Here is a 24221-nt window from a genome sequence, read left to right as displayed (position 1 = left end):
TACGAAGCTACGAGAATACTTTTTGTGCGCAAAAGAAAAAAAATGGTTGAATTGTTGAATAAAGTCGTATTTTTCTTTTCTTTTGTGCACAAAAAGTATTCTCGTAGCTTCGTATAATTATGGTTGAACCCCTGATGTCACATGGATTATTTTACAGATCTCCCTGCTGCGTTTCTGGACTTGGGAACATTTCAGTTGCGTTGCTGTCTATGCAGGGTCAGACAGCTCTCAGATTCCATCAAAAATATCTTAATTTGTGTTCCGAAGATGAACGAAGGTCTTACGGGTTTGAAACGACACGAGGGTGAGTAATTAATGACAGAATTTTCATTTTTGGGTGAACTATCCCTTTAAGGATAGGTATGTACATTTTCACAGTAGATTGTGAGAAATTGCAGCACACTGTTGATATAACCAAGACCACATCTACTAAGAATTACAAATTGGGTTTTAAAGCCATGAAATCCTGACTAATCAAGATAAATCCATCATTTTAAACATAAATGAGTAAATGCAGTAAAATATATTGTTATTTATGCTATCAAATGATTAATATCATTAACTAATATCAACAAATTAAACGTTATTGTAAAGTAATACTGATGCACGCATGAATTGGATACCGCTGCTTCTTTCATGAAGGAATGACGTCTTAAATTTGGTTCTGTTCCACATACAAAGCCAACATTTATTTATTTTAGGTGACTTCTCTTTGTCTAAAATTTGTCTAAATCCTCCCAACTTTGAAAAAATCCACATTTAAAAAAAAAAAAAAAAAAAAAAAAAAAAAACAGTAAACATCATCCCAAAAACAAAATCTATATTGTAGTAGGTTATCTCTCATGTTTAAACAGCCAGAATGAGCAAAGCATCGTCCTTTTGAAATCCCCAATGTACTATTGTATACATATAGTCAAAATAAGCATTTACAAAGACGTCCTAAACGGATATTTGGAATTTGATACGAGTAAATTATTCAATCCTAGCCTGAGTGGCTGTCATAACAAAGCTAAAAGGGATATGCTTTTTTTGGAATGGCCTGACATTAAAGTAACAAAAGGTGCCAGCCGTGCATTACTGTTAAGACTATTAAGACTTAAGATGTTACCTGGGACAGGTTAAGATACTATGCAACACAAATAAAAGCCAGCAAAAACCAGCAGAAGACTGTCATAAACAGTGCTTCCCACCTTGTTTGTAAGCAACTGCTGTTGTTTTCCTTTTTTTCAGGATGTTATGTTGGCAAGCGTAAAAACCAACAGATAAGATTTAAGCGCTTTTGAAAATTTTGCTCAGAAAGTCTCTTAAGAGGTTTTTAGTGCGTTTGCTTAAGTTATCTGCAATAAAGCTTGTGCTTTAATTAAGGGTTTTCTGTAGTTTCCTTATTACTCAATTTGGCTCATACATCAAACCCTCAAGTTTAAGACAGCAAATTGTGACAGTCATTATCGTTTTTTCAAGGAAAAAAAAAAGATTTAGGAAAAATGGGGATGGGACTAGTCCATTATATTCTAGACTAAACACACAGTAAGAGGATATTTCCATTATTTTCAATTCAACAACAAAAAAAAAAACATTTGGCAGTTCGGAATTCAAATAAAAACAGACACTCATTATGCAATGTGTATCTCTTGAGATTGAGAAAGCCGCTTGCATAATTCATGCAATTTTTAAACACCATTGATAACAAACGACTGTTTCATGAAACAGAAAAGCACTTATTTTTCAATGAAGACTAGGAAGACCTGAATATATTTTTTCTTAAAAAAGCGGGGGGAAAAAAAATCCAAAAACAGCATCGAGTACACACACCACTGACTTTAGAACGAGACTCATTCAATACACAGAACCAACACCGTTTTTCAGACTAATCTATCACGCATGATTTGTTGCAGTTACCGAGATGTGACTTCTGGTGTAGCTTCCTCTTCCAGCCCTTTGTCAAAGATCTTGAAAGGCTTTGCCATGCGCTCTACCACTGATTAGCCTGAGATGACATGGAGACGGGACACTTCTACAGCTAACTGGGAAATGCAGACAAGATGTAGAGTGGAGGAGAGAAATTAGAGGGGTTGCTATAGGCAGTCCTGATTTAGTCTAACCCATGCCAACAACAGGATTCTAAACCTCTGCCTTGCCACTGGCGAATACTGATGCGTTGATTTTTTTTGTCATGTTTGGAAAGAGAAGCTTTTGGTATTGCCGGTCCACTCTGGCTGGAGGTGCACAGGGTGTGGGCTTAGTCATGCAGTCTTTGGACACGTCTGCCCTGCCCTTAGACAACTAAGACAACCTATGAAACAAACCCCATGTTGGAGGCACACACTGGTCTGATCTGATAAATCATCCATCATCTTTATCACCATCATCATTATAATAATAATAACTATTAATATTATTAAACTACTATTTTTGTTTTTTAATAATCTAATAATTGGCATGACACTCTTTTGTAAATCACCCTTTTCACCCAGAAGTTTGGGCTCTATTAGTCTACAAGAACCAAGACTAGTTTGCCTTGGATGTAGAAGTACTGTTGACAGTTTTATAGATTGGCAACTTTGTGCACCAGTCCAAGGTGCAATAGGAAATCTGTTTAAATGTTTTGGTGATGTGTGTTTAGTGTGAGACTGAGAACTATTTGGGGTTATCCACGCTGCTTAGAGGGGCTGGCAAAGCCTGCTGAGAAGGTTCTGAGGTTTTGCCGTTGTTGGTGTTCACGCCATGACTTCCATCTTCCTGCAGCTCTACTTCCATCTTCCCAGCATCCGCTACACAACTGCTGTCATTGGGAGGGATGTTCTCAGAGTCCGCCGAGTCTGCGGCATCGACAGCACCCTTCTCTTCTTCTGGGTTCAAGCCGGTACAAACACAGTCCATTCCTCCATTAGTCTTTACGTCCCTGGCCTGAGGCGATTCCACAGGCTCCGCCATTTTTGCTGTATCTATCATCTCCTCGCCAACTGTGGTTTTGGGAACTTCCGGGACACTAACTCCCGATTCACCTGACGCAGCCTCAGGTGTGACTGCGGTCGCTGGCTCTGCCATTTCGCCCACCTCTGGCTCTGCCTTCACTTCGGGAACTGCTACGGCGACTGGTACTTGCACGCTAGGCTCGGTGGGACTCTCCTGCACACACATTTTTGTAGCATCCTTTGAGTCTTTGATGCTCCCTAACTCTGTGAAGTCCTGTTTAGAATCCTGTAGGATGTCCGTCTCCATGGGCTGAATCAAGTTAAAGCTCTGGATGAGGCGGACCAGGTGTTTTACCTTGTCCAGAGAGACCTGCATCTCCTTCTGACGGGCAAGTATGCTGTTCTTGGTCTCCATGCATTTCTGTTGAATAAAAGGAATACAGCATTATATAACAAACACAACTTGTTAAAAAATTACATTAACATTAGGAATACAACTAACAGTCATTAAATAGAAAAGAAGAAATACCAAGTTCTGTCATGAAACCCTAGATGGCTCAGGCTGATGGGTCCTTAACGTAAATGATGATATTCTTAGCATTAAATGACTTGTCACAAGCTGATTGGTTCATGTTGCATATGCAGCCAATGAGCTTGGTGCTTTATATTTAAATGGCTGATTAGCATTCGCTTGAGCATTGCCGTGCGCTTTCAGAGTTCCTCTGAAACCCTCCACCTTCCCCAGCTTCACCTGTATAGATCTGCTACGGGTTATTTTATGCTATTTGTGCAGCAGCAGTATGTCTTAAATACTCAGAGCACCATATCGGCTTATGTACTGGCAGTAGCAAGTTCCTGTACTTTCTTGCAGCAGCAGCAGCAATAATCTACTAATACAGCTATAACCAACAGCAGCAGCAATTCAGCAGCAGCGTAGCAGATCTATTCCGCCAAGACCAAATACATTAACATTGTCATATCTATTACCATGCTAAAATCTTCAGAGAGTTCTCATGATAGAACTACGTATACAGTGTGACAAGCCATATTGAATATTTGCAAAGCTGAATGTTCGTCTTAAAACTGGTTTTCTGAGGCAAACATCCCTTCACAGAGACGTAGAACAATTGTATAATTAATCTTATATCCGGAAAAGCTCCAGTTAAAGAGAAAAATAAATAAATAACTCACTGTTACAGAGTTGCTGAGCTGTTTCACTCTCTGTTCTAGTTGCTCTCGTTCCAGCTTTAGTTCGGCACTCCATTTCATTAACTTCTGCTTCTCTTCTTCTTTCGCTGTTGGACAGGGACAAAACACCCATCAATTTAATGGGCTATAACATAGATGTATGCATTTGGTTATAAATAATGGTAACACTTTATATTAAGGACCAAATTTTAGCTATTGATTAGTTGCTTATTAGCATGCATATTACTAGCATATTGGTTGTTTATTAGTACCTATAAAGCACATATTAATGCCTTATTCTGCATGACCGTATTTTAGATCCCTTAATCCATCCCATACCTAAACTTAACATCAACCTTACTAACTATTAATAAGCAGCAAATTAGGAGTTTGTTCAGGGAAAACCCTTCGTTAATAGTGAATGTGTTCCCTATTCTAAAGTGTTACCTAAATAATAAATAATAAAGAACTTACTTTTTTAGAGTTAAACTGTAAAATTGGGGTACAAAATTCTACAATTGAAAACAAAATATCTCTACCTTCTTTGTAAGCAATGTAGGAATGGACGATTGCTAGGGTTCCTGGCCATGGAATGGCCTCTTCCTTCTTCAGAATCTGTAAAAGAAATTCTCTCAATAACAGACCAGTGCTGTGCTCATTTGACCTCTGGAAAGCCATGAAAGAAACTGAGATCAATTGTATATGGCAACGGTGATGAACAACAGAACTTCAATGGGAGTGCTTGATGCTGTCTTACACTTACATGATGGGTGGAAAAAAGGCACAATAAATACCGAACCATGTGAGAGCTTACAAAGGATGAAGCAGCCTTAATGCCTGAAGAAACTAATTTTGTGTAAGGGGAGACAAATATACACTTTTGTGTACATTTTTGGCAGGGAAAGGGGAGTTTGATCTCTCAGTCAGTCTTCCATTTCTAATTATATAAAAGTGTGTGTGCTTTAAAGGACTGAATTCCAGTTAAAAGGAGACATCACTGACTGGCCTGGGAAAGGAGTGGCCAAGGGCTCGTTGTGCTGCTATTATTTACCTGGTCTTGACATTTAGGACAGATCCACATGCCTTTGGGAATGTTTTTGAGGGGTGGGTCCAAGCAGTCGAGGTGGTAGACGCGCGAACATGTGTCACACATGAGCAACTGTCCACTGCGTCTGCACACAGTGCAGAAATCCTCATGGATGTCTCCCTGTCGGGAAGAACGGCAGGTGTCAGTACCACCGCCCCCTTCTTTTCCTGGACCAATCAAATGACAGCGGGAAAGGCGGGGAGGAGAGGAACTGACTGCTGATTGGAGGTATTTGTCTAGTGGCTCACTGGTGACTGGATTGTTCACTTAGACAGGGAACTGGATATTTAGCTCGTAGTTTTATTACTACTACTATTATTGGGATTATTGGAAATTAATCACTATTGAAAATGTATCGTGATTATGAGTAATGGGTATTTTGGCTTAAATGCTAAGATATGGTGTAAGGATTTTTAAAATACTATACTGTAATTACTTCAGGCCTGATATTTGTGTGGGAAGTAGAGAAAGACTGTTCACTTTGTAAGACTGCTGGCTCCATTTCAACAAATACAACAAATAAACACATGAATGACAGTGCTGGTAGGTCAGTCTTTCTCTTTCCAGGGTGGATTCTAACAGGAGTTACCTTGCTCCGGTACACTTTGAGGTGTACAGGATGAATGCAGTGAAGGGTTTTGGGGGGTAGGGGCAGCCTGTGATGTAGAGAACTCTACTAGAACAATAATAATTGTGGGGGCTTTCAACAACATGGTCACCCAGACTTGGCAGGTGGCTACTTACATCCCCGGAGCTGGGGCTGGGCTGGGGGACAGAATGAGGGTGGACAGAGAGGGGAAAGCCCCCTGTGTCAGGCCGCTCAGGGGCTGGGGAGGCGGGAAGGCTGCTGGTGGGGGAGAGCAGGGGGTTGCAGCCCAGCTCCGGCACCGCTGTGCTGCTGGTGGTGGTGCTGTATTTGGGAGGGCGACCTGAGTGAAATGAGACAGACAAGAAAAGAAAAACAAACAAAAAAGAACAAAACCAAAAGGAACAGAAAAAATGGAGGAGGAGGAAAAGGGGAAAAGAAAGAAAAAAAAAACACAAAGATGAAATAAAATAATGGCATTTTCTGGTTGCAACATACCTTAGAGAGGGGATCCTCATTGGCTAGCATGGAAACAAAGGAAAGGAGGGAGAGAGCAAAGGAGAAATGGAAGGGAGGGTCACAAAAAGCAGTTAGTGCAACAGACGACCACAGCAGCATGCAGGGAATTTGAAAAGTAATGAGCAATAGAAAGAGCGAAAGAAAGAGTGAAAAGAGCTTAAGAGAGAAAGTCTAAGCTGAGATCTCAAATCTCAATACATTTCTCAATGCAAACTCAAGCCAGTGCTCAAGTCCTAGTCAGGTCTTTCAAGAATAAAAGCCCAAGGGCCAGTTGCATAAACAGTCACCACGTTAAGACTGTGTCTTAAGAACTAGTTTGACCAACTAGCAGTTAACCAAGTGGTTATCAGTCTTACTTTTCAGATTCAAATTAGACCAATCTAAGTTTTTATGTAACTGACTTGCAGAAAAAAAAATAGGTGTCTAAATTAAGAAGACTAGTCTAAACAGTTTATGCAACCGTCCACAAGTCAACCCTCAAGTCTGAGGTGGAGTTCATATCAAGTCTTTCAAGGCCAAGCTCAAGTCAATCCCCAAGTCTTTGTAGTGAAGACCAAGTCAAGTTTTTCAAAGCCAAGCTTAAGAAACTGCTTAAGTCTTTAGGGTGAAGATCAAGTCAAGTTGTTAAAGGCCAAATCTATCTAAATTCATTATGTTGAAGCACTGCTCTAGAATTCAACAGCAAACAACAAGATATTCGCAAAGAAAAATGATTGCAAAGAGCACACAAGAGACTCAAATCTGAAGTGAAGCAACAATGAGAGGATATATTTCTCCCTGTAAGCCTACTGACTCTACTGACATTGTTCACAAGTCTCTGATTTTGGAGTCTCAAGTCAAATGCTAACATGTCCAAAACAAGCCAAATTCTCCATCACTGAAAACTACACAAACTGGGGGAGCAGTTCCTCAACCACCACTTTTATAGGCCATTGTTTTAGGTCTACTGAAACACTGTAGGTCTGCAAAGAGATCAAACCCTAGCAAAGACACAAAGCAGAATTGCAAGAGAAAGCAGAGAGGTGTCTGTTAGGTGGTACATAGAAGCAGCAGGGCTACAATACATCAACTTAAGCAACTAAGACAGGCAGGTACAGACCTCTCTTCCTGGTGCCTTGATGCAGTGGAGTGTTCAAGTAAGTGACAGCATTCTTTTTCCTCTGAGACGTATGAGAGAAATCAGAATGTTAGAGCCGAGTTGTGGAAGTACAATCTAAGCTCTCAAAATCAGACCAGAAGGAGGAGAGTACTACAGAACATTCGTCTGTACCTCAGGTTCAAACACTGCTCCACTGTACACTGGGTTGGCTGTTGTTCTCCTCTTACGTTCTTGTCTTCTGCTCTGAATCTCTGGAGAGAAAGGACATCCCATGCACATCTGGTTACAAAACAACCTGTGCTTACAACTTAAATTTTGTGGAAACCCTCAGTGCAGCATTGACACCAGTGGGACGACTTACCTTCAAGATGGTCATGTGTCACCAACCCAAGAGACACCATAAAGGCAAGCTTCTGAAGGAAGAAAATGTAACAATTTATTATTTAGGATTCAGACAAAATTTGTCAGACATGATGGTTTTGTTACCTCTGTGAAGGTGCACAGTACCTGTGGGCTCTCCTCACGTTTGACTTTAGCTGGAGGAGAGGATGAGGGTGGTGTACTCGTGACCACCTGTTCTGGTCCTCCCTGTGGTTTCACAGTCTGATGTAGAGAACAACAAACAAGGAAAGCACTCCAGTCAGCTGAATGTTTGATTCTTAGAGCAAGAACAACAGCTAAAACTTATGTCTGGAGCAAACAATCAAGCTAATAAAAATGGGTGCTCGCACCTTCAAGTCTGAGTTAAGGTTGCTGATCTGAAGTGTCTGGGCAGGACTGATGACAATGCCTGTGACTTGCGTGGTGCCACTCGTGACTGCAGTCGTGGTCTTGTCAATGGTGGCACACTGTTGTCCGTTCACGATGTGCACCTGATGAATGGGCCCAGCAGAGGCAGGCAGAGATGACATCAGCTTGGTGGTGAGCATCAGGGGCCGCTGGATTAGAGGAGCCGCGACCATGGGAGGAGGAGCTGGAGCGATGGGCACATTGATGGGCGTGGGGGGTTTTGGTCGAACCTGTGCAATGGTGGAATGGGGTTGGGTCAGAAAGCAGACCCTGGCTTGCCATACCAATCGATCATGAAAGCCACTCTGTTGCCATGCCCCTAACATCCATGCTGTTTTGTGTTAAGTGGCAACCTCAGCCGTAAGTAATGCCAACACTGAGCTCTGGTTCACCCCTCAGTGACTAGTTTAAAAGTGGATGAAAATGAGTGCAGAGCTCAATTTAGGAACACCATAACAAACCAGGAGCAGGAGTGGGCAACTCTGGCCCTCAGTGTCCACTTTCCTGCAGAGTTTAGCTCCAATCCTGATCAAACTCACCTGCCTGTAACTTTTTAGTAATCCTAAAGAGTTAAAGACCTTGATTAGCTTGTTCAGGATTGGGATTGGACCTAAGCTCTGCAGAACAGTAGACTTTGAGGGCCAGAGATGTCCAGCCCTGCCATAAAGACATAGTTCACCCCCAAATTAGGTCATCATTTACTCACCCTTATGTCATTCCAAACCTGTATGATTTTCTTCTGCAGAACACAAAAGAATACATTTTGAAGAATGTTTCAATTGTTTTTGTTTGTATAATAAGTCAATGCGTCAATACAACATTGGACCTCTCTGACATTTTTTGGATGGACTTTTTAAAACAGTGACTAGACTCTTTTGTGTTGCACAGAAAAAAGTAAGTCATACAGGTTTGAAACAACATAAGAGTAAGTAAATGATGAGTTAAGGTGGATTCATCTGAGCTCACTTTAGCATTACGTAGCTTTTTGAGGTAAAAGGTGATATACTGTCAGTCTTTAAAGGAGTGGGGGATTAATGATAGGGTCAGCCAAAGCAAATATCAAAAGAACAAAAGCAGAAATAAAAAGCTGCAACTGAAGCAACAGCATTGTTACAAAGGAACAAACAGTAACACGCTGTCTTACTCTCAACACCGTGTCTACACCAGGCATAAGCAACGTACATACAGTAATAATATACCAATTTTCATACCAATGGACCTCTGCTGAGTTATTCACCCAAATGTTAATACAACTGTTGTTGAACGAGTCATGCAGCTTGGACACTTTCAGTGTAGAAAGACTCAAGCCATTATTGTGTGGTGGCACTTATGGGTCACCTCCAGTATAGACACGGTGCTAAGGGAGCTTACTCACTAGATAAAGCTGTGACAGAGCATTTTTAACGGATAGGAATGCATTTAGAGAGTATGGACAGAAGCGGGCCTTTGAAATAGAGCAGTACTACCGTGGACTGAATTTTCACTGGTCAACAAATGCCTAGGTCAGCGTGCAGCGCAAAAGTTATAAATTTTCTTTAGGTTGCATGACTGAGCGTCATTTTCACAAACCTTTGTTTTTTTTTACATACTGCTTTTTTTTAAAGGGGTCATATGATGCGATTTCAATTTTTCCTTTCTCTTTGAAGTGTTACAAGCTCTTGGTGCATAAAGAAGATCTGTAAAGTTGCAAAGACTAAAGTCTCAAATCCAAAGAGATATTCTTTATAAAAGTTAAAGTCAGCCACGCCTACCTAAAACGGCTCGTTCTAACACGCCATTCGGCCAATCACAATGCACTGGATAGCTGGCCAATCACAGCACACCTCGCTTTTTCAGACCGATGAGCTTTGTAAAAATCGACACGTTTCAGAAAGGCGGGGCATAGAGGAGAAACAATAATGTACAGTATGTGGAAAATAATGTGTTTTTTGAACCTTAAACCGCATAAACACATTTCATTACACCAAATACACCAAATAATATTCTTTTTAGCAACATCATATGACCCCTTTAACAATAATCAACAAACTTGAAGCATTCTCTAACAGAGCATACAATCTAGTGTGTAAGCACCCTAAAGCAAAGAGAGAAAAAAAATTTAAGCAGACAGTATCACAGCAACAGCCAGAGCTGGGAAGGAGAAGGTGAGCGTCAGTTTTATTGAGGAAAAAAGCAGAATTTGGGTCTCTAGGTGTGGAACAGTGATATCTTGAAGTTTGGGTGACTGTGTTCAAGCAATTTTAGTTCCCATGTTGAAAACTCTTTCAAGGTGAGAAGTTTAAAATCAGAATGTCTCTGTAAACAAAGGCTTTACAGACACAAGGCCTCTGAAACTAGGTTGTGTGTCCCTCTGGTGGCGTCAGTGTGGAACTGCACATACATAAGGGGAGGGGGCAGGTCTAACAGAGACGCACCTGTGGCTGAAAGGTGGGTCGAGGCGTCAATCTAGGAGGAGGGACAAACTGGGGAACTCTGATAGGCTGGGCAGAGGTGGTGGTGGCCTGCACCTGTGACAAAACCAGCCGTTTATTGGGCACTCAGCAGGTGACATGAGAGAAATTCACAAAACTGTCTGCTTTTAGAGGAAACTATCCCCTATTTGGGTACATCACAGAAGTATGTCACCATACACCCCTGCCAAGCACTTTATTGTCAGAAAGGAAGTCATTTCAAATCTTCATACTAACTGGAGACATAAACATCCTGTTCTAAACACATCAAAGCAAAGTGGGTCTGACTATGACTAGTCTACAGCAAGCTATGCAAAAACACAGACTGGCATTTCTACCTCAATTTAAAATTGTTATATTTAAGCTATATGGAAACACTAAGTGAAGAGGAAGAATTTTTAGCAGCAATTCACACTCACGACGATAACATTCTTGGACACAATCCGTGTGCCCGCATCTGTATCCTGATTGGGTAGCTTGCTGGCCACCTGAAGGTTGATTGGTGTGCTCTGGGAGTCGGAATTGGCGCCGGGTCTCGGGGGGTTGCTGATGGCAGTGACCATGGCGACTGTAGGGCGTTGTGTTGCCATGGAAGCAGGCATGGTGGAGGTGGCAGCTTTCAGCATGAGAGGTAGAGTCTTTGCAGTTATGACCGGTGTCACGGTGAGAGTCTTCTAGTCGAGGAGGTAGGTTGGTTGAGGGAAGCAGTGAATGAGGATGAGGAGACATAAAAGATGTTAAAGTGCTATTGACTACATTTTTCTGCTGTTATTGTGTACAAATTATCAGTACATGTGAGAAAAAAATGGCCTGCAGGGAAACAAATTGTTCTGAACACCCTCATATGCCCTTTTTCCAAGAAATAAAAATGGAAAGCCCCCCCCCCCATCTCGTCTTTTCAATGTTGTGTTTATATCTGGTCGCTAGATCATTAGTCACCGAATTCCCTGGTTTTCTTTGTTCTGGGTGTGAAGCTAAGACCCTTCAGGTGCGAGACCATCTTAACAACACTGGAAATGCTTTTATAAAGGCCCACTGAGCGTTACACACACACACGCCGAGAAAAACGTGATTGAAATTCATCTCACACACTCTGCTGCCTCAGAGTCCTCTGGAGCCAAAGCGCACCTCTGAGAGTTCAACCACACACACATTCCTCAACAAAGCCCTTGCGCTAAGCACAACATCAAATGAAAGTCTCTTCCTCAAAATGAATTTTGACAAAACTATTTTTCTCTTTAAGCGGACGATCAATCACATAGTAGCGGCTTTAGACTCACAAACAGAAAGTTTACATACGCAACAGACCGCCGTGCCAGCTGCGGGCCTCACATCGAGGCTAAAAATCACATAAATATAAATTCATGATGCGGAAAGAGTTATACAGAATTCATATGTATGGAACTGAGATTCAAAGGCAGACAAACTGTATTCACAGCCGACAGGATTGAAAAAGAATCTGAGGAAGCATCAACCTTTCAACCTGACAATTCGCACAGACACACGTGTCTTATGGAAAAATCAAATGAATCTTATGAAAACATGTGAAGGTCATATTTTATTCCAAATTCAAATAGAATACAAAAATAAAAATATAGATTTATTTTTAGAACTATTATTTGTTGCATAGTGACATTATTTTCATTGCATTGTGACACTGTTTCGACAATTAATAAAAAAATAAATAAAATACCAGTGTTATTTTTAATGAATATTAAAAATATAATTACATTTTTTTATTAATATTTTGATTCAGTTTTATTTTTATATTTTCTGTTTTCATTTTAGGTTTAGTTCAATTTTAAATAATTTTATTGTGCTTTTGTAATTTTGCTTTGGCAACTTGCTGAAATAAAAAGGTTTTTATATTTTATTTATAATTTTTTAGATTTCATTTAAGTTAATGTTTATTTGTTTTTATAATGTTACTTTTAGTTTCAGCTTTAGTTAACTATAATAACTTTTTTTTAGCATAAACTAAATACATAAATATATTTTGATTGAAAAAAATACAGTATGGCTCTAAAAGTCTGAGACTGAATTAAATCTTTTAAACCAAACGGTTATACAAGACAATTTAAGTTGTAACGAAATGTATATATTTATTAAATTATAACACATTATATTATATATACACATTATAAGGTAAACTGTAAGCTAGACAGGTTCTTGACAGGTTTCGTGAGAGAACTGAATTAGCATTCACTGGACAGTTTCATCATCTCGCGCTCTAATCCTCGTCTGGATCACTATAAGTACACATGATTTGATTTTTTAAAAACTCTGCTCAAATGTGGAGGGCAAATATTGTATGTGTGTGTAGCCTTAGTCAGTCCTGTCCAGTCCAGACTAAGGCTACACACACATACAATATTTGCCCTCCACATTTGAGCAGAGTTTTTAAAAAATCAAATCATGTGTACTTATAGTGATCTATTCTTTCTCTCTCTCAGGATAAAAGCTCAAAGCTAAGCCAGTGATCTGCGAGTCAGTAAACTGGGACAATTCTCTAACTGGAGAATTTCAAGAGTAGGAAGAGAGAGAAAAAGTGAAACATTGCCCCAAAACAGCTGTGCTACAAATCCAGACTTTTCAAGAAGCGACTGAATAAGTGCAATCTCTCAAACTCTCTGACAATCTGGAGTGTTTCCACCTCCCAGCAGGAGACGAGACAAGCCCCAACACACACATCAAACGCATGCACGTACACACAGCGGGCTGCATGTATTACTCTTCTGCCCCACAGTTGTTAAATGCACAGAAGCCTGTCCTGCTGGCTGCTCTTTTCTCAACCGCGAAACAATTAAATGTATCAGTCTTCGCTTATTTCCGCTGTCATTCTGTCATTAAAAACTACAATTCCCACAAGATCCAACAGCCACTTCAGGAAATCAATAAGACCAATTTGAAGCAAACAAATCAAAAAGTGCTTCATTAAACACAAGCTGACCCGGACACAGAAATGTGCTGAAACGCGCTGGTGTTTTTGTGGTGTTGCTTGAAAAATAAAATCTGCTTCAACTAGGGTTATTATCCTTTACTAAAACTATTAAAAACATTTTGGAATGAAAATAAATAAAAAGCTGAAATAAAATAGAAATATTAAATGAAAAACTAAGTGAATTTGAACAGCAGAATCACTAAAATCACTAGCTGGAAATAAATAAACAGTAAAACTAAACTAAAACTGAAAACGGAGAATATATTAAACATCTAAATAATAATGCTCAAAAAGTAGTGCTGTCAAATCGATTAATCGCATCCCAAATAAAAGTTTGTGTTTACACGATACATGTGTGTGTATGGTGTATATTTATATAAAATACACATATACTGTATATATATATATAATATATATTACATATATTTCTTAAAAATATACATGTATTTGTGTGTATTTGTATATACATATAAATATACACAGTACACACACATATATTGTGTAAACACAAACTTTTATTTGGGATGCGATTAATCACTATTAATTGATTTTAGCAGATAACAAAAAATTCAACTAAAATGAAAATGAAAACTGGAAATATAAATAACAAATAAAAACTATAATACATAATACTAAAACAGCACCGGTTTCAACATCACAAAATCAAACAATCACGTCATTGCTTGAAATCAGAAGTTCATAAATAATCATATTTAACTAAACAAAACTACATTTCCAATCAACCTCTTTGCCGGCAACAACAGGGTAAAATACATGTCATAAACTGTACGTTAAATGCATATCCTTTGTACCATTCATTTTGTAGAATGAGTTGATGTCTAAGTATATGAAACAGAGAGAAAGCCTAATGAAGTCATCCAGTGTCTTTTTTTCAACCTCAAATCACACAATCAACCAATGCTCACTGACACATATTTGTAGGCAAACAAGCATTTAATTAATGCGTTTCACTGTTCAAAAACATTCATTTCAGCACCCGAAGCAGTGAATGACGTCACAACGACTGTGAAAGTTCTTACCTGTTTCTCACTCAGAGCTGTGATTTTCGCTTGGAGCTCGTGAAGTTGTTTCTTCAGATCTGCGTTCTATGAAGACCAAAGATAAGCGTAAGAATCACTTCTTTTTGAAACAATGAAATTGCTGAACCTTTGTTTAATAAGATATTTATACACACCACCAAGCTGCCTTATTAGTATAGAAAATATAATACCCAGCCGTCAATCATGTTAAAGCTCTCGAACAAACCAGAGGATTATTTCTGAAGAGCAACGTCATAAAGAATATTTACCTGTGGATCCTGCTTCATTTGGGAAACAAGTTTCTATGGCAACAGAAAAGAAGACAAGAATTTGCAGTCAAAACTTCTGCCATCAGTTTTGGAGGGAGTTACAGACATGGTGTGCCATCTACAGGCCACATGTGGAACTACAGCCTACTGCACCTGCCTCACACTCAAACAAAAGCAGACTGGGCAGCAGGCAGCCTGCCAACGGCTTTCTGTAAGGGTAACTGTCCTCCAGCTAACAACGGTTTGTAGAGACAACGTTTAATGTGTTAATTTGGAACAAACATTTTACATTTGCAATGAACAAGTGTAATTTATATGAAAATTGTGAATTTCAGTTGATGAGTTGATCCACTTAACATCAATCTTTGAGGGACAGATATATTAAAGAAGTGAAAAAGATAGGGGAGAGTGCACTCTCAGAAAAAAAGGTACAAACGCTGTCACTGGGGCTGTACTTTTTCAAAAGGTACACTTTTGTACCTTTTAGGTACTAATATGTACCTTTAAGGTACCAATATGGGCTGTTTAGGTACAAAGGTGTGCCTTTTGAAAAGGTACCGCCCCAGTGACAGCTTTTGTACCTTTTTTTTCTGAGAGTGTGGGGTAAGCTTCAAAAAAATTTGTTCTTCACCTAATTATATTTCAGGATATCTGCTATTAACTGAAATGACAATCTATAACATCAGGTAATACAAATGTCTAACATATATTATAGAGAGAGAGAAAATAAACTTAAAAAGCGGTCCCATCCACATTTTCATAAACCAGACAGAAAATGTAGTGAAACAGTATTAGAAGTAAAAGTTATTATCATTATTAGTTGGTCCACTTTTAACATTTTTAATAATGTAATATTGAAAATATAACAAATTAAGCATTTAATAATTCATGATTATTCAATTTTCTTGATTTTATATATTTGGACAAAAGCGCCTGCTAAAGGCATAAATATAAATATTTTAAAACAAATACATCGTTTTAAAATTAAACTCATTTCACCTAAAATGTACAAATTAATTCAAATTAATTTTATAATAAGTTTCAAATCTCTCAACCACAAGCAGCTGTACACCCCATGAAATGTCCATAAAAATAAGGCACAATATATTGTGTTAATATGAAGGAATTTTCTGTATAGATTTTTCACAGGTGTTTTACCCATATTTTGAAGCATTGCGTTGTGTTTTTGGTTCAAGTAAATATCCGTAAACTTAACTAAAAAACAGTACTGGTAATTTTCTGCCAGGACAGCCATTTTTCTCTGTTTTTTTTTTTCTCCTAACAAGGTACATCTACGATCCTTTCCAAATATACAGCAACATGACAAAAATTGAGAGAAACCCTTTTCTCCAAATTAATAATAATAGTAAAAAAAAACTCAAGAGTTTCTGCTGTCCACCAGTAGGCAATAGCGAGTCATGCGAGACCACAATCGACCCGTTCAGCTGCCCCAGATGAGGCAGAAATCCCACTTCCACCTGCCTGTCAAATATTCCAAGCGATATGGAGACAAAACCAGACGGCAGTACAAAAAAACCCCTCCAGTATGTAAAAGAACACCTGCTTGAGATGATTCGTTAAAATTTAAGTAATGGCTTACGCTTTATCTGCCCAGTATGACCCTGATTCTCCTCCTTTTCCTTTCTCTCCTTCCCTCCCCCCCTGTCTTTTTGTCTTTCTCTTGCCCCACTCAGACAGCTCGACTAATTTTCTGCCTGCTGGGACACGCCACTTCTGACTGCAAGGGACAAGAAGAGAAACATATCTTCATTTATCACTAAGTGCAATGGAGGACCTGAAGACCTGTTCTGCTAGACGCCGAAATCATTTGAATCATCTATAAAACGTATGCTTTAAAACAACCTGTCTATACAGCAATGAGATTGCGATTTTAGTTTCCATGTACTGAAAGTACAGTGACACTTCAGAATCATTTTCCCCACATGATTTAGCTGATTAGAGGCCCATTTGCGAGATCTCCTACCTGATGGACTTGTATTTCCACTTTCAGGGCCTCCTGTAATGTTTGCAATTCCATCATTGATCCAGTTCACCAGAAAGAGAGTCCCAGGAAACTTTCAGGCTGTCTAGAGAAATCAAACAAGAGAGGTTTTGCAGACTTATTTTCTATTTTATGTATTTAACCTTTATTTTGCGAGATGCTCTGCGGTTGACTTAATCCAATACCACCCCACGAGGGGGAACACAAGTCGGTATCTAATGTGGTTTGAGGGAAAAATGCACTTCTCGAGGCGTGATTCATGATGTCTCAGGTGGTAGTAAACAGACACGCTTTATTCAGTTCGCATTCCCAGAGTGATTCTGCAACTCTGCACTGCAAGAACCTCTTGTTTAAGTTCAAAAAAGTATTTTGGCCAAACGGGACTAAGAGGAGAAAAAAAAAAACCTCAATGAAGGGTCTTGTTGAAAAGCAATTTTCTGGGAAAACTAGGGTTGGTGGAGGATAAAAATTTGTGACAATCGAGAAGATGGGCAGGACTGTTTGCCCTACGGACGAATCGAAACAACCTTGATGCTTAGTGTAACAGTGAGCGAAACGGAGGCAGTGTTACAGACATTCATTCACTCTCATTGATTTTGGTGTGCGGCCCTGTGCCAAGAGGACAATTATAACAGAGGCTATTAGAGGACTTACCAGCTGGCACTGAGACTGGTGTTCATGCGCTCTCTCCAACTCCCTTCACAAGATGAAACACACACACACGAACACAGCCTATTAGATGGGGGAGAGACACTCCAATTCCCTCTCTCTCTCTTATACAGTCTGTGTAAAAAGGGGCAACATTGCAAGCGCAGCATTCAGCGGGCTTCTAATTGCTCATCCCGTCTATGAACCCCACGACAAAAAAGTCCTGCATCCCTGTGCATCTCCCGGCATCTTCGCGGACCTAAAAATATCTTCTTCAAAACTCAAGCATCGGATTTGTCCTTTGTGTAGTTCTGCCAAATGGAGTTCTGAGATATTAAGCGAAAGCCTGTCCTCGCTAGCGATGACATCTGTGATGACCAGTGTTGGGGAAAGTTACTTTTAAAAGTAATGTATTACAATATTGCGTTACTCCCTAAAAAAGTAACCAATTACGTTACTTAGTTACTTTTTATGGAAAGTAATGCATTACGTTACTTTTGAGTTACTTTTTTTAATCTGGGCAGGGCATTCTTGTGTTTTTAATATAAAAAGTTCTTCTTTTACAAATGTAAAAGCCCCTTCACACCAAAAGTGAAATGAATACGCCTCAGACTGAAAGAAATGTAAATTCACATCTGTACAGTAGAGGGCGCAGCTCAAACAAATTACATGAAGAATATGACGCAGGAGTAGAAAGTTCAACACTATTCAGCAATAACAAATCAAACACAAATGTGTCATTTTTGCTTAGTATGGTTGAATTGGATCATCGAAAGTCAGTAGCAAAGACATTGGTTAATAAATTGGGATTAAATACATAAAAGATTTTTGTCTCATTTAACATATCTAATTATTGCAGGTTTATATAATATTCTGAGTTTGCATTTGACTGTTCATATTTACACAGTAACATGTTTACACAGCGCACACAGCGCCTCTGCACTTACTCCCGATTTCTCTCAACATGGCAACACATGAGCTGTCAGTCAAGACGTGGGAAACAAAGTAACTGGAGTTACTTATTTGAAAAAGTAACTCAGATATTTCCTTTTAAATTTAAAAAGTAATGTGTTACTTTACTAGTTACTTGAAAAAAAGTAATCTGATTACGTAAACTTTTAATGCGTTACCTCCAACACTGGTCATGACCACACGGGTATCTCAGGACCTTCAGCCTACAATGCACAGGAAACGACATCCTCTCAAATCGACGAGTGTATGAGTCACTCTGCCAGTCTTTGATCAAATAAAGTCTATAACACACATAGGGCTGCACGATAAATCGAAATGGAATCGAGATCGCGATTCGACAGAAGCTGCGATTGTCATGCGTATCTTTCAGTGAACCACTGTTCTGTGATCAGCAGTAAATCTCACTCCAAAGGCCAGAGGGCGCTCTCGCGCTGAAACTCCAAATACGCCTCGCAGAAGAAACCCAGAAAATGCCTATCGCTGCAGCTGAATAAACAGAAGAATCAACTGCTTTCATTGATTCATACATCTGAAAGCACGTGATGATGATTTCCTGCTGATTACAGAACCGGCATTACTATCAAAATGAGCATGACAATCACATTCGATTAATCGTGTAGCCCTAAACACACAACTAAATATTAGGATCACTTGAACTTTAAGAAGAGAACTGTGTCAGCCACAAAAATTGGGAATGATTATGAAAACCTAAGTTGATTATGTACATTTTCTTCATTTTAAAAGCACACTGTCCATATTTATAATATACTAAATTATAAAAATTCTTGAAAACTAATATTAACTAGTGAAAATATATAAGCTGAGATGGCTTAGTGGTTAAGCATCTCTACTACTAACTACAAGATAACAATACAATACATAAACAATACCCCCCCCACCAAAAAAAACATTTTTAAATATCCAAAACCTATACCAAGTCTCTGTAAGAATTTACAGAAAGTCACATTATAATTATTAGGGATGGGCATTTTTCAAAAAATATTGTTTTTGAATATTTAAGCTCATAAAATAACGAATATTCCTTTATTTAAATTACGTTTAAGGAGAAAGACGTTATTTTTTAATAACAAGCTGAACAAGCTTATGATTAGGCATTATACACAACAATGTTACATTATATCTCAAGGTTTTCTTTTAGTTGAAAACGTGTGTAAACAAACAAACAAAACAAAAAAATATTATATATATATATATAGAGAGAGAGAGAGAGAGAGAACACAAGCATTCAAGCAGAGCAAACGGGAAAAGTAAAGCAGGCCGTGCCAATTACTGTACAGAACGTGCATACACTCGAGTCGGCTTATGTTTATATTGTTTCACATGTTAATGTTGAGAAAAACAATAATATCCATATGCTCGGGTGAAAGTTGGCTCCTCAGTCTGATAACAATAAGACGTTCCAGAGACACAAATATAACGGAGTACTAAGCAAAGTTTCTTACAGCGCTGTGTGTTTTCTGTTCTTAAACCACACTCCCTCCAGGAAACTTAAAGGAAGCACATGTCTCAAGATCATTTGGCTGTCAGATAAGCAGCTCTCTTCTCGGCTCACTCGGGTACAGCTGCGCTTACCTGCAGTCATGAATGCAGTGATGGACAGCTGTTTTGGTGTTTGGATTTCATGTGATTTCTCATTGTGGTGGTGATATTATGATAACTCAGTTTCACTGATTCATTTGATCAGAAGTAATTCCATTTTGTAAGATCATTTAGTAAGATACGTTTTATCAAAGTAATTCCAAACTTCACGAGGCAAACAACGACATTATGTGATCAAATACAATCAACTTGTTAACACGCTCCACAATGCATTGCACAGCAAAGCAACATGTAGTTAAATTTCGATTAGTGTTTTTATTGTTCAAATAAAAATCACAGATCGAATATTCGACTATTTGTGCACACCCTTAATTATTATTTTTATTATTATTAAATAGTAACAATGTAAGTATTAAAGTGAATAATAATAATATCATAATTGAACTCATGAAACTTTGGTAAGAGGTATATTACCCTGAAATAGCCAGGGAAAAGTGAGCTCATTAAGTATTTTGTCATGGATGCCATAAAAGAGATTTATGTTGAATCATGATGCTGACTGGCTTTAAAACCCTGCATATTAAATATAAAAAAAGAGGACAACATTAGCATTTATATAATGAAAAATTAATATATTTACATTTGAGTTTACAATTCAAATTAGGCTATTATTTGCAATAGGAAAGCTATACAGTACAGTAACAGGGGACTTTTCTTGTCTCTGTAAAGTTTTTGGTGACCTGTTGCAATGTTCTTTGTAAAACTGTACAACCAAGCCAGATCAAATCTATATCCCAGAATAAAACTTTTAGTTGTAGTTTGCTGAATATATAATGTACTTTGTATTTAAAAAAGTAAAACATAGCAATATGAATTACACCAAAGTGAGAATAAGTTGAAACAACATATTACTGTAATCAATCAGGTACATTGTACAACAAAATATTATTACGCCACATAAAATCTAAGCATTTTATTTAAAAGAAATACCTATAAATGTATCAACAGACAATCATGGAAATTATTTAATTCAACTGTTAACAACTGATTCATCTGAGTGCTGAGAATGAATAAACTTAAGCAAACTGATATAAGATGGCTAAAAAAATAGACGACATAAGGGTAATGTGAATTATTGTCCATTATAAATAGTATCCAGGCCTAGATGAGGTAACAGAATATCACAACTACACCTGACAGGACACAAGTTATAGGACTAAAATACTTCCAGTGTCATGTTACATAAGCCAATACGTTTTGTTTTGCAGAACTGCTTGATATTAATGAATTGCATCAACAACAAAACTCCTGTGTATATTTCAATGGAGTTTCTGAGTATTATAAAGGAATTCTATCCATTACGTACATTGGTACGTGGAATCATAAATACCCAAAAGATCTGACTACCACAGTGCAAACATTAAAAAGTGAAACTACCTGGATAAAGAAATCAAAACCTAAAGAAAAAGAGCTCAACATTTCAGATGAGGGTGTAAACGCATTGTAAAGTTTCTCAAACAAGTGAATATCAAAATATACACATAATGAAAGCAAAACATGAGCAGAAAAACAAAGCAGATAGAAAGTTAATCAATAACAATAACAAACAAAAGGGTAAACATGTTACTAAAGTTTGACAAACATCAACAATCAGTTGAAAACGATGATTCTAAATCTGTTGAAAAAGCACCTACATTTCAAACAAGGCTTTACAAAATGATCCAACTCTACAACGTGTAAAACACTCTGACAGAGAAGTTAAGGTGCAGTCTGACCCCAAATTATCCTGAGCTATACATGAAACCGGCTTTTAGTTCTGTACATCTGATCAGGGATGTGCAAATGACAGGAAAAGTTAAGCAGCACTTTGATTAGGCCACTATTATAAACCTCAGGGAAACACGGAAGATGATGCCCAAAGTGTTTACCGACAGCATACTTTCACAACGATTCACAAAGGAGGGGGAAATGCATGTTTGATCCACTACAATATGAGGGTAAAAGCGTTGTGAGTTTCTTTTCCACTCTCTAAAAGAATCTGCTTGTAGTTGGTACAAGCTAAAACACATCAGCTCCAATAACTCAGCCCCCTCCAACCAAAAAAAAAAAGAAAGAAAAAAAAGCAACATAAAAAAAAAACACTTTCTAAACAAACAAAATCGCAGTGTTTTAAAAAGCATCACTTTATCACCCACCCACTACAAGCCCAGACACTAAAAGCCTTGAAAACTACCAAAATAGGAGTGAATCTTTTTTTTTTTTTTTACAAACCTGCTGTTGGATATAAGGAGCTTTCATATTGTGCTACGGCTAACTCTGCTAAAGCTAACAGGCCAACAGCACAAATTACAGTTAGATGGACTCGACTGAGCCGCAACCACTAATTCAAGCCATGCATGAGCAAAAGATCTTCAGTCTACCTTCTTTTATCACCTCTCTGCCATCGGATACACTGTTTCCACTGAGCTGGAAACAACCGTTGCGGCAACAATGTATCTAGCGAAGTTTAAAATGTTACAAAATAACAAAACGCGCGGAACGTTCGGTTCATGCGCTGCACTTAGAAATACACCACTCAACTCCTAGAAATAAGCGGAAATTCTGATCCAAAATCATCGGGATCCTGACCTCTCTACCAACCCGATCGCGACGGGGTTTGGATTCGGAAAAGCGACGAAGAGTCTATGAACGATTAAAGTCCAAAAACGAGGCGCATAAAAGTTGCAATAATAAAAAAAAGATCCCAAGGTGCACTTACCCTCCTCTACTCACTTGAGCAGTAGTGCCTCTCTCTCCCCACAAATTATTTAAATAAATATTTACAAACACTCCGAGATCTCGGTCCGATCCGATCCCTCACATAGCTGTAGTGGTGCTCTGGGCTGAATTTAGCTAGGTTAACGACCTTATTTTTTGTTTGTTTAATTTTAATTTGTGTGTGTAAAAAAGAGAGAAACTGAGATACAAAACAAGAACTCTTCTTCAATCTCATTCACCACAGCCGCAGCACCCGACGATTCATCCGCACAGGAAGAGGGAGACGAAGGGGGCAGGAAAAGTAGCCGTCAAAAAGCACAAATACTCCAAACATCCATCCAAACGATTAAGAAACATCGTGATTACTGTAAAAGTAAGCGTGCTTAGTGTAAAAGTGGACGTGGAGCTACCTCAAAACGTGTTTGGGAAGAGGACTATTTTTTGTGACGGTGCGGCGAATTTATTTCACTTTGCCTAAGGAACAGCGGTAGTGCGTCTCCCATTGCCTAGGGAAAAACCCGGATGTAAACTCGGCGAAACTCATCTGGACAAGAGAAGTGGCAGTCTAACTCACTCAAACTCATGGATATACACTCACAGACAGCAAAATAAGTTTTTTTTATTAGCATATTGATTATATATGCATATTACCATAAACAAACACAAAATAAATGTTTGATTCAAATATACAGTAATATAACTGGTTAAATTATGCAAACAATATGCATACATTAAAAAGTGCCAGCCTGTAATAAAATAAGGAAAAGGTGCTGCTTAACGAATCTACCAATATTATAAGCTATTTATTAATAACAATATTATATGCTCTAACAAAATTTTACATTTATACACTGCACTATATGCCTACAGTTTTGTTTAAAGTCATCAAATAATGAAAGCCAAAAACTTTAATTTGACGTATATTGAACTTCCCCAATAATAGTATTAATAACTATAAAATATTATATTTTTTTCTATTCTACTGCCATTAAAATATATATATCACTTACAAAACCATATGTAGTTTTCTTTTTATGAAATGTCCTCACATATGAGTTAATGACGTGACACTCTTTTTTATGACATTTTTGAGACTTAAAGAATGATTTGAATTCCCCTTTTCTATGACCAATGTGTTTTCAGTTTCTGATTTTTTTTTTTTTTTTGCAAAACTTTACGTTAAAAAGAAACACAACACTGTCCCAGGACTGTAAAAAGTTACATTAAAAGGCAGACATTCCTGAAAATGCCGATATAAGTCATTTATCATAATCTTTTATAATTATTTCTCTAAAAAGTAAGCAATTAAAAAAAAAAAAAACATTGTTAATATATGAAAAACGTTTGTCTGCTAATTCAAAGTCAGTGCAACTGCCAAGAAGCCATAGGCTGCTCGAAA

At 38.2% G+C, this 24221-nt stretch overlaps 1 protein-coding gene across 1 annotated transcript; it reads right to left on the bottom strand.

Annotated features, from left to right (window-relative positions):
• Positions 1-2444: 2444 nt before the first annotated feature.
• Positions 2445-23066, bottom strand: phf21ab (PHD finger protein 21Ab). The gene is made up of 16 exons (XM_016553442.1): positions 22824-23066; positions 16868-16970; positions 14884-14916; positions 14615-14680; positions 11053-11307; positions 10598-10690; positions 8126-8413; positions 7902-7997; positions 7756-7807; positions 7566-7645; positions 7395-7455; positions 5935-6119; positions 5155-5310; positions 4643-4718; positions 4107-4210; positions 2445-3336 (listed from the first exon to the last, which is right to left on the bottom strand). The coding sequence occupies exons 2-16, from the start codon at positions 16922-16924 to the stop codon at positions 2638-2640; spliced, it is 2301 nt and encodes a 766-aa protein (XP_016408928.1). The 5' UTR covers positions 16925-16970; positions 22824-23066; the 3' UTR covers positions 2445-2637.
• Between the last annotated feature and the right edge of the window lie 1155 nt (positions 23067-24221).

Source organism: Sinocyclocheilus rhinocerous, unplaced genomic scaffold (genome assembly GCF_001515625.1).
Source record: "Sinocyclocheilus rhinocerous isolate Xijiao unplaced genomic scaffold, SAMN03320098_v1.1 scaffold1668, whole genome shotgun sequence".
Taxonomy (NCBI): Eukaryota; Metazoa; Chordata; class Actinopteri; order Cypriniformes; family Cyprinidae; genus Sinocyclocheilus; species Sinocyclocheilus rhinocerous.
The sequence above is the reverse complement of the archived record's forward strand: the minus strand, read 5'-3'. Positions and strand labels throughout refer to the sequence as shown.

Bases quoted from the DNA above. Each gene is read 5' to 3' on its own strand.
- phf21ab (XM_016553442.1), bottom strand. From the start codon at position 16,924: ATGATGGAATTGCAAACATTACAGGAGGCCCTGAAAGTGGAAATACAA. The intron at 14,681-14,883 runs GTAAATATTCTT...TGGTCTTCATAG, and splicing joins AAATGAAGCAGGATCCACAG to AACGCAGATCTGAAGAAACA. The intron at 3,337-4,106 runs GTGAGTTATTTA...TTTATTCAACAG, and splicing joins AGCTCAGCAACTCTGTAACA to AAATGCATGGAGACCAAGAA.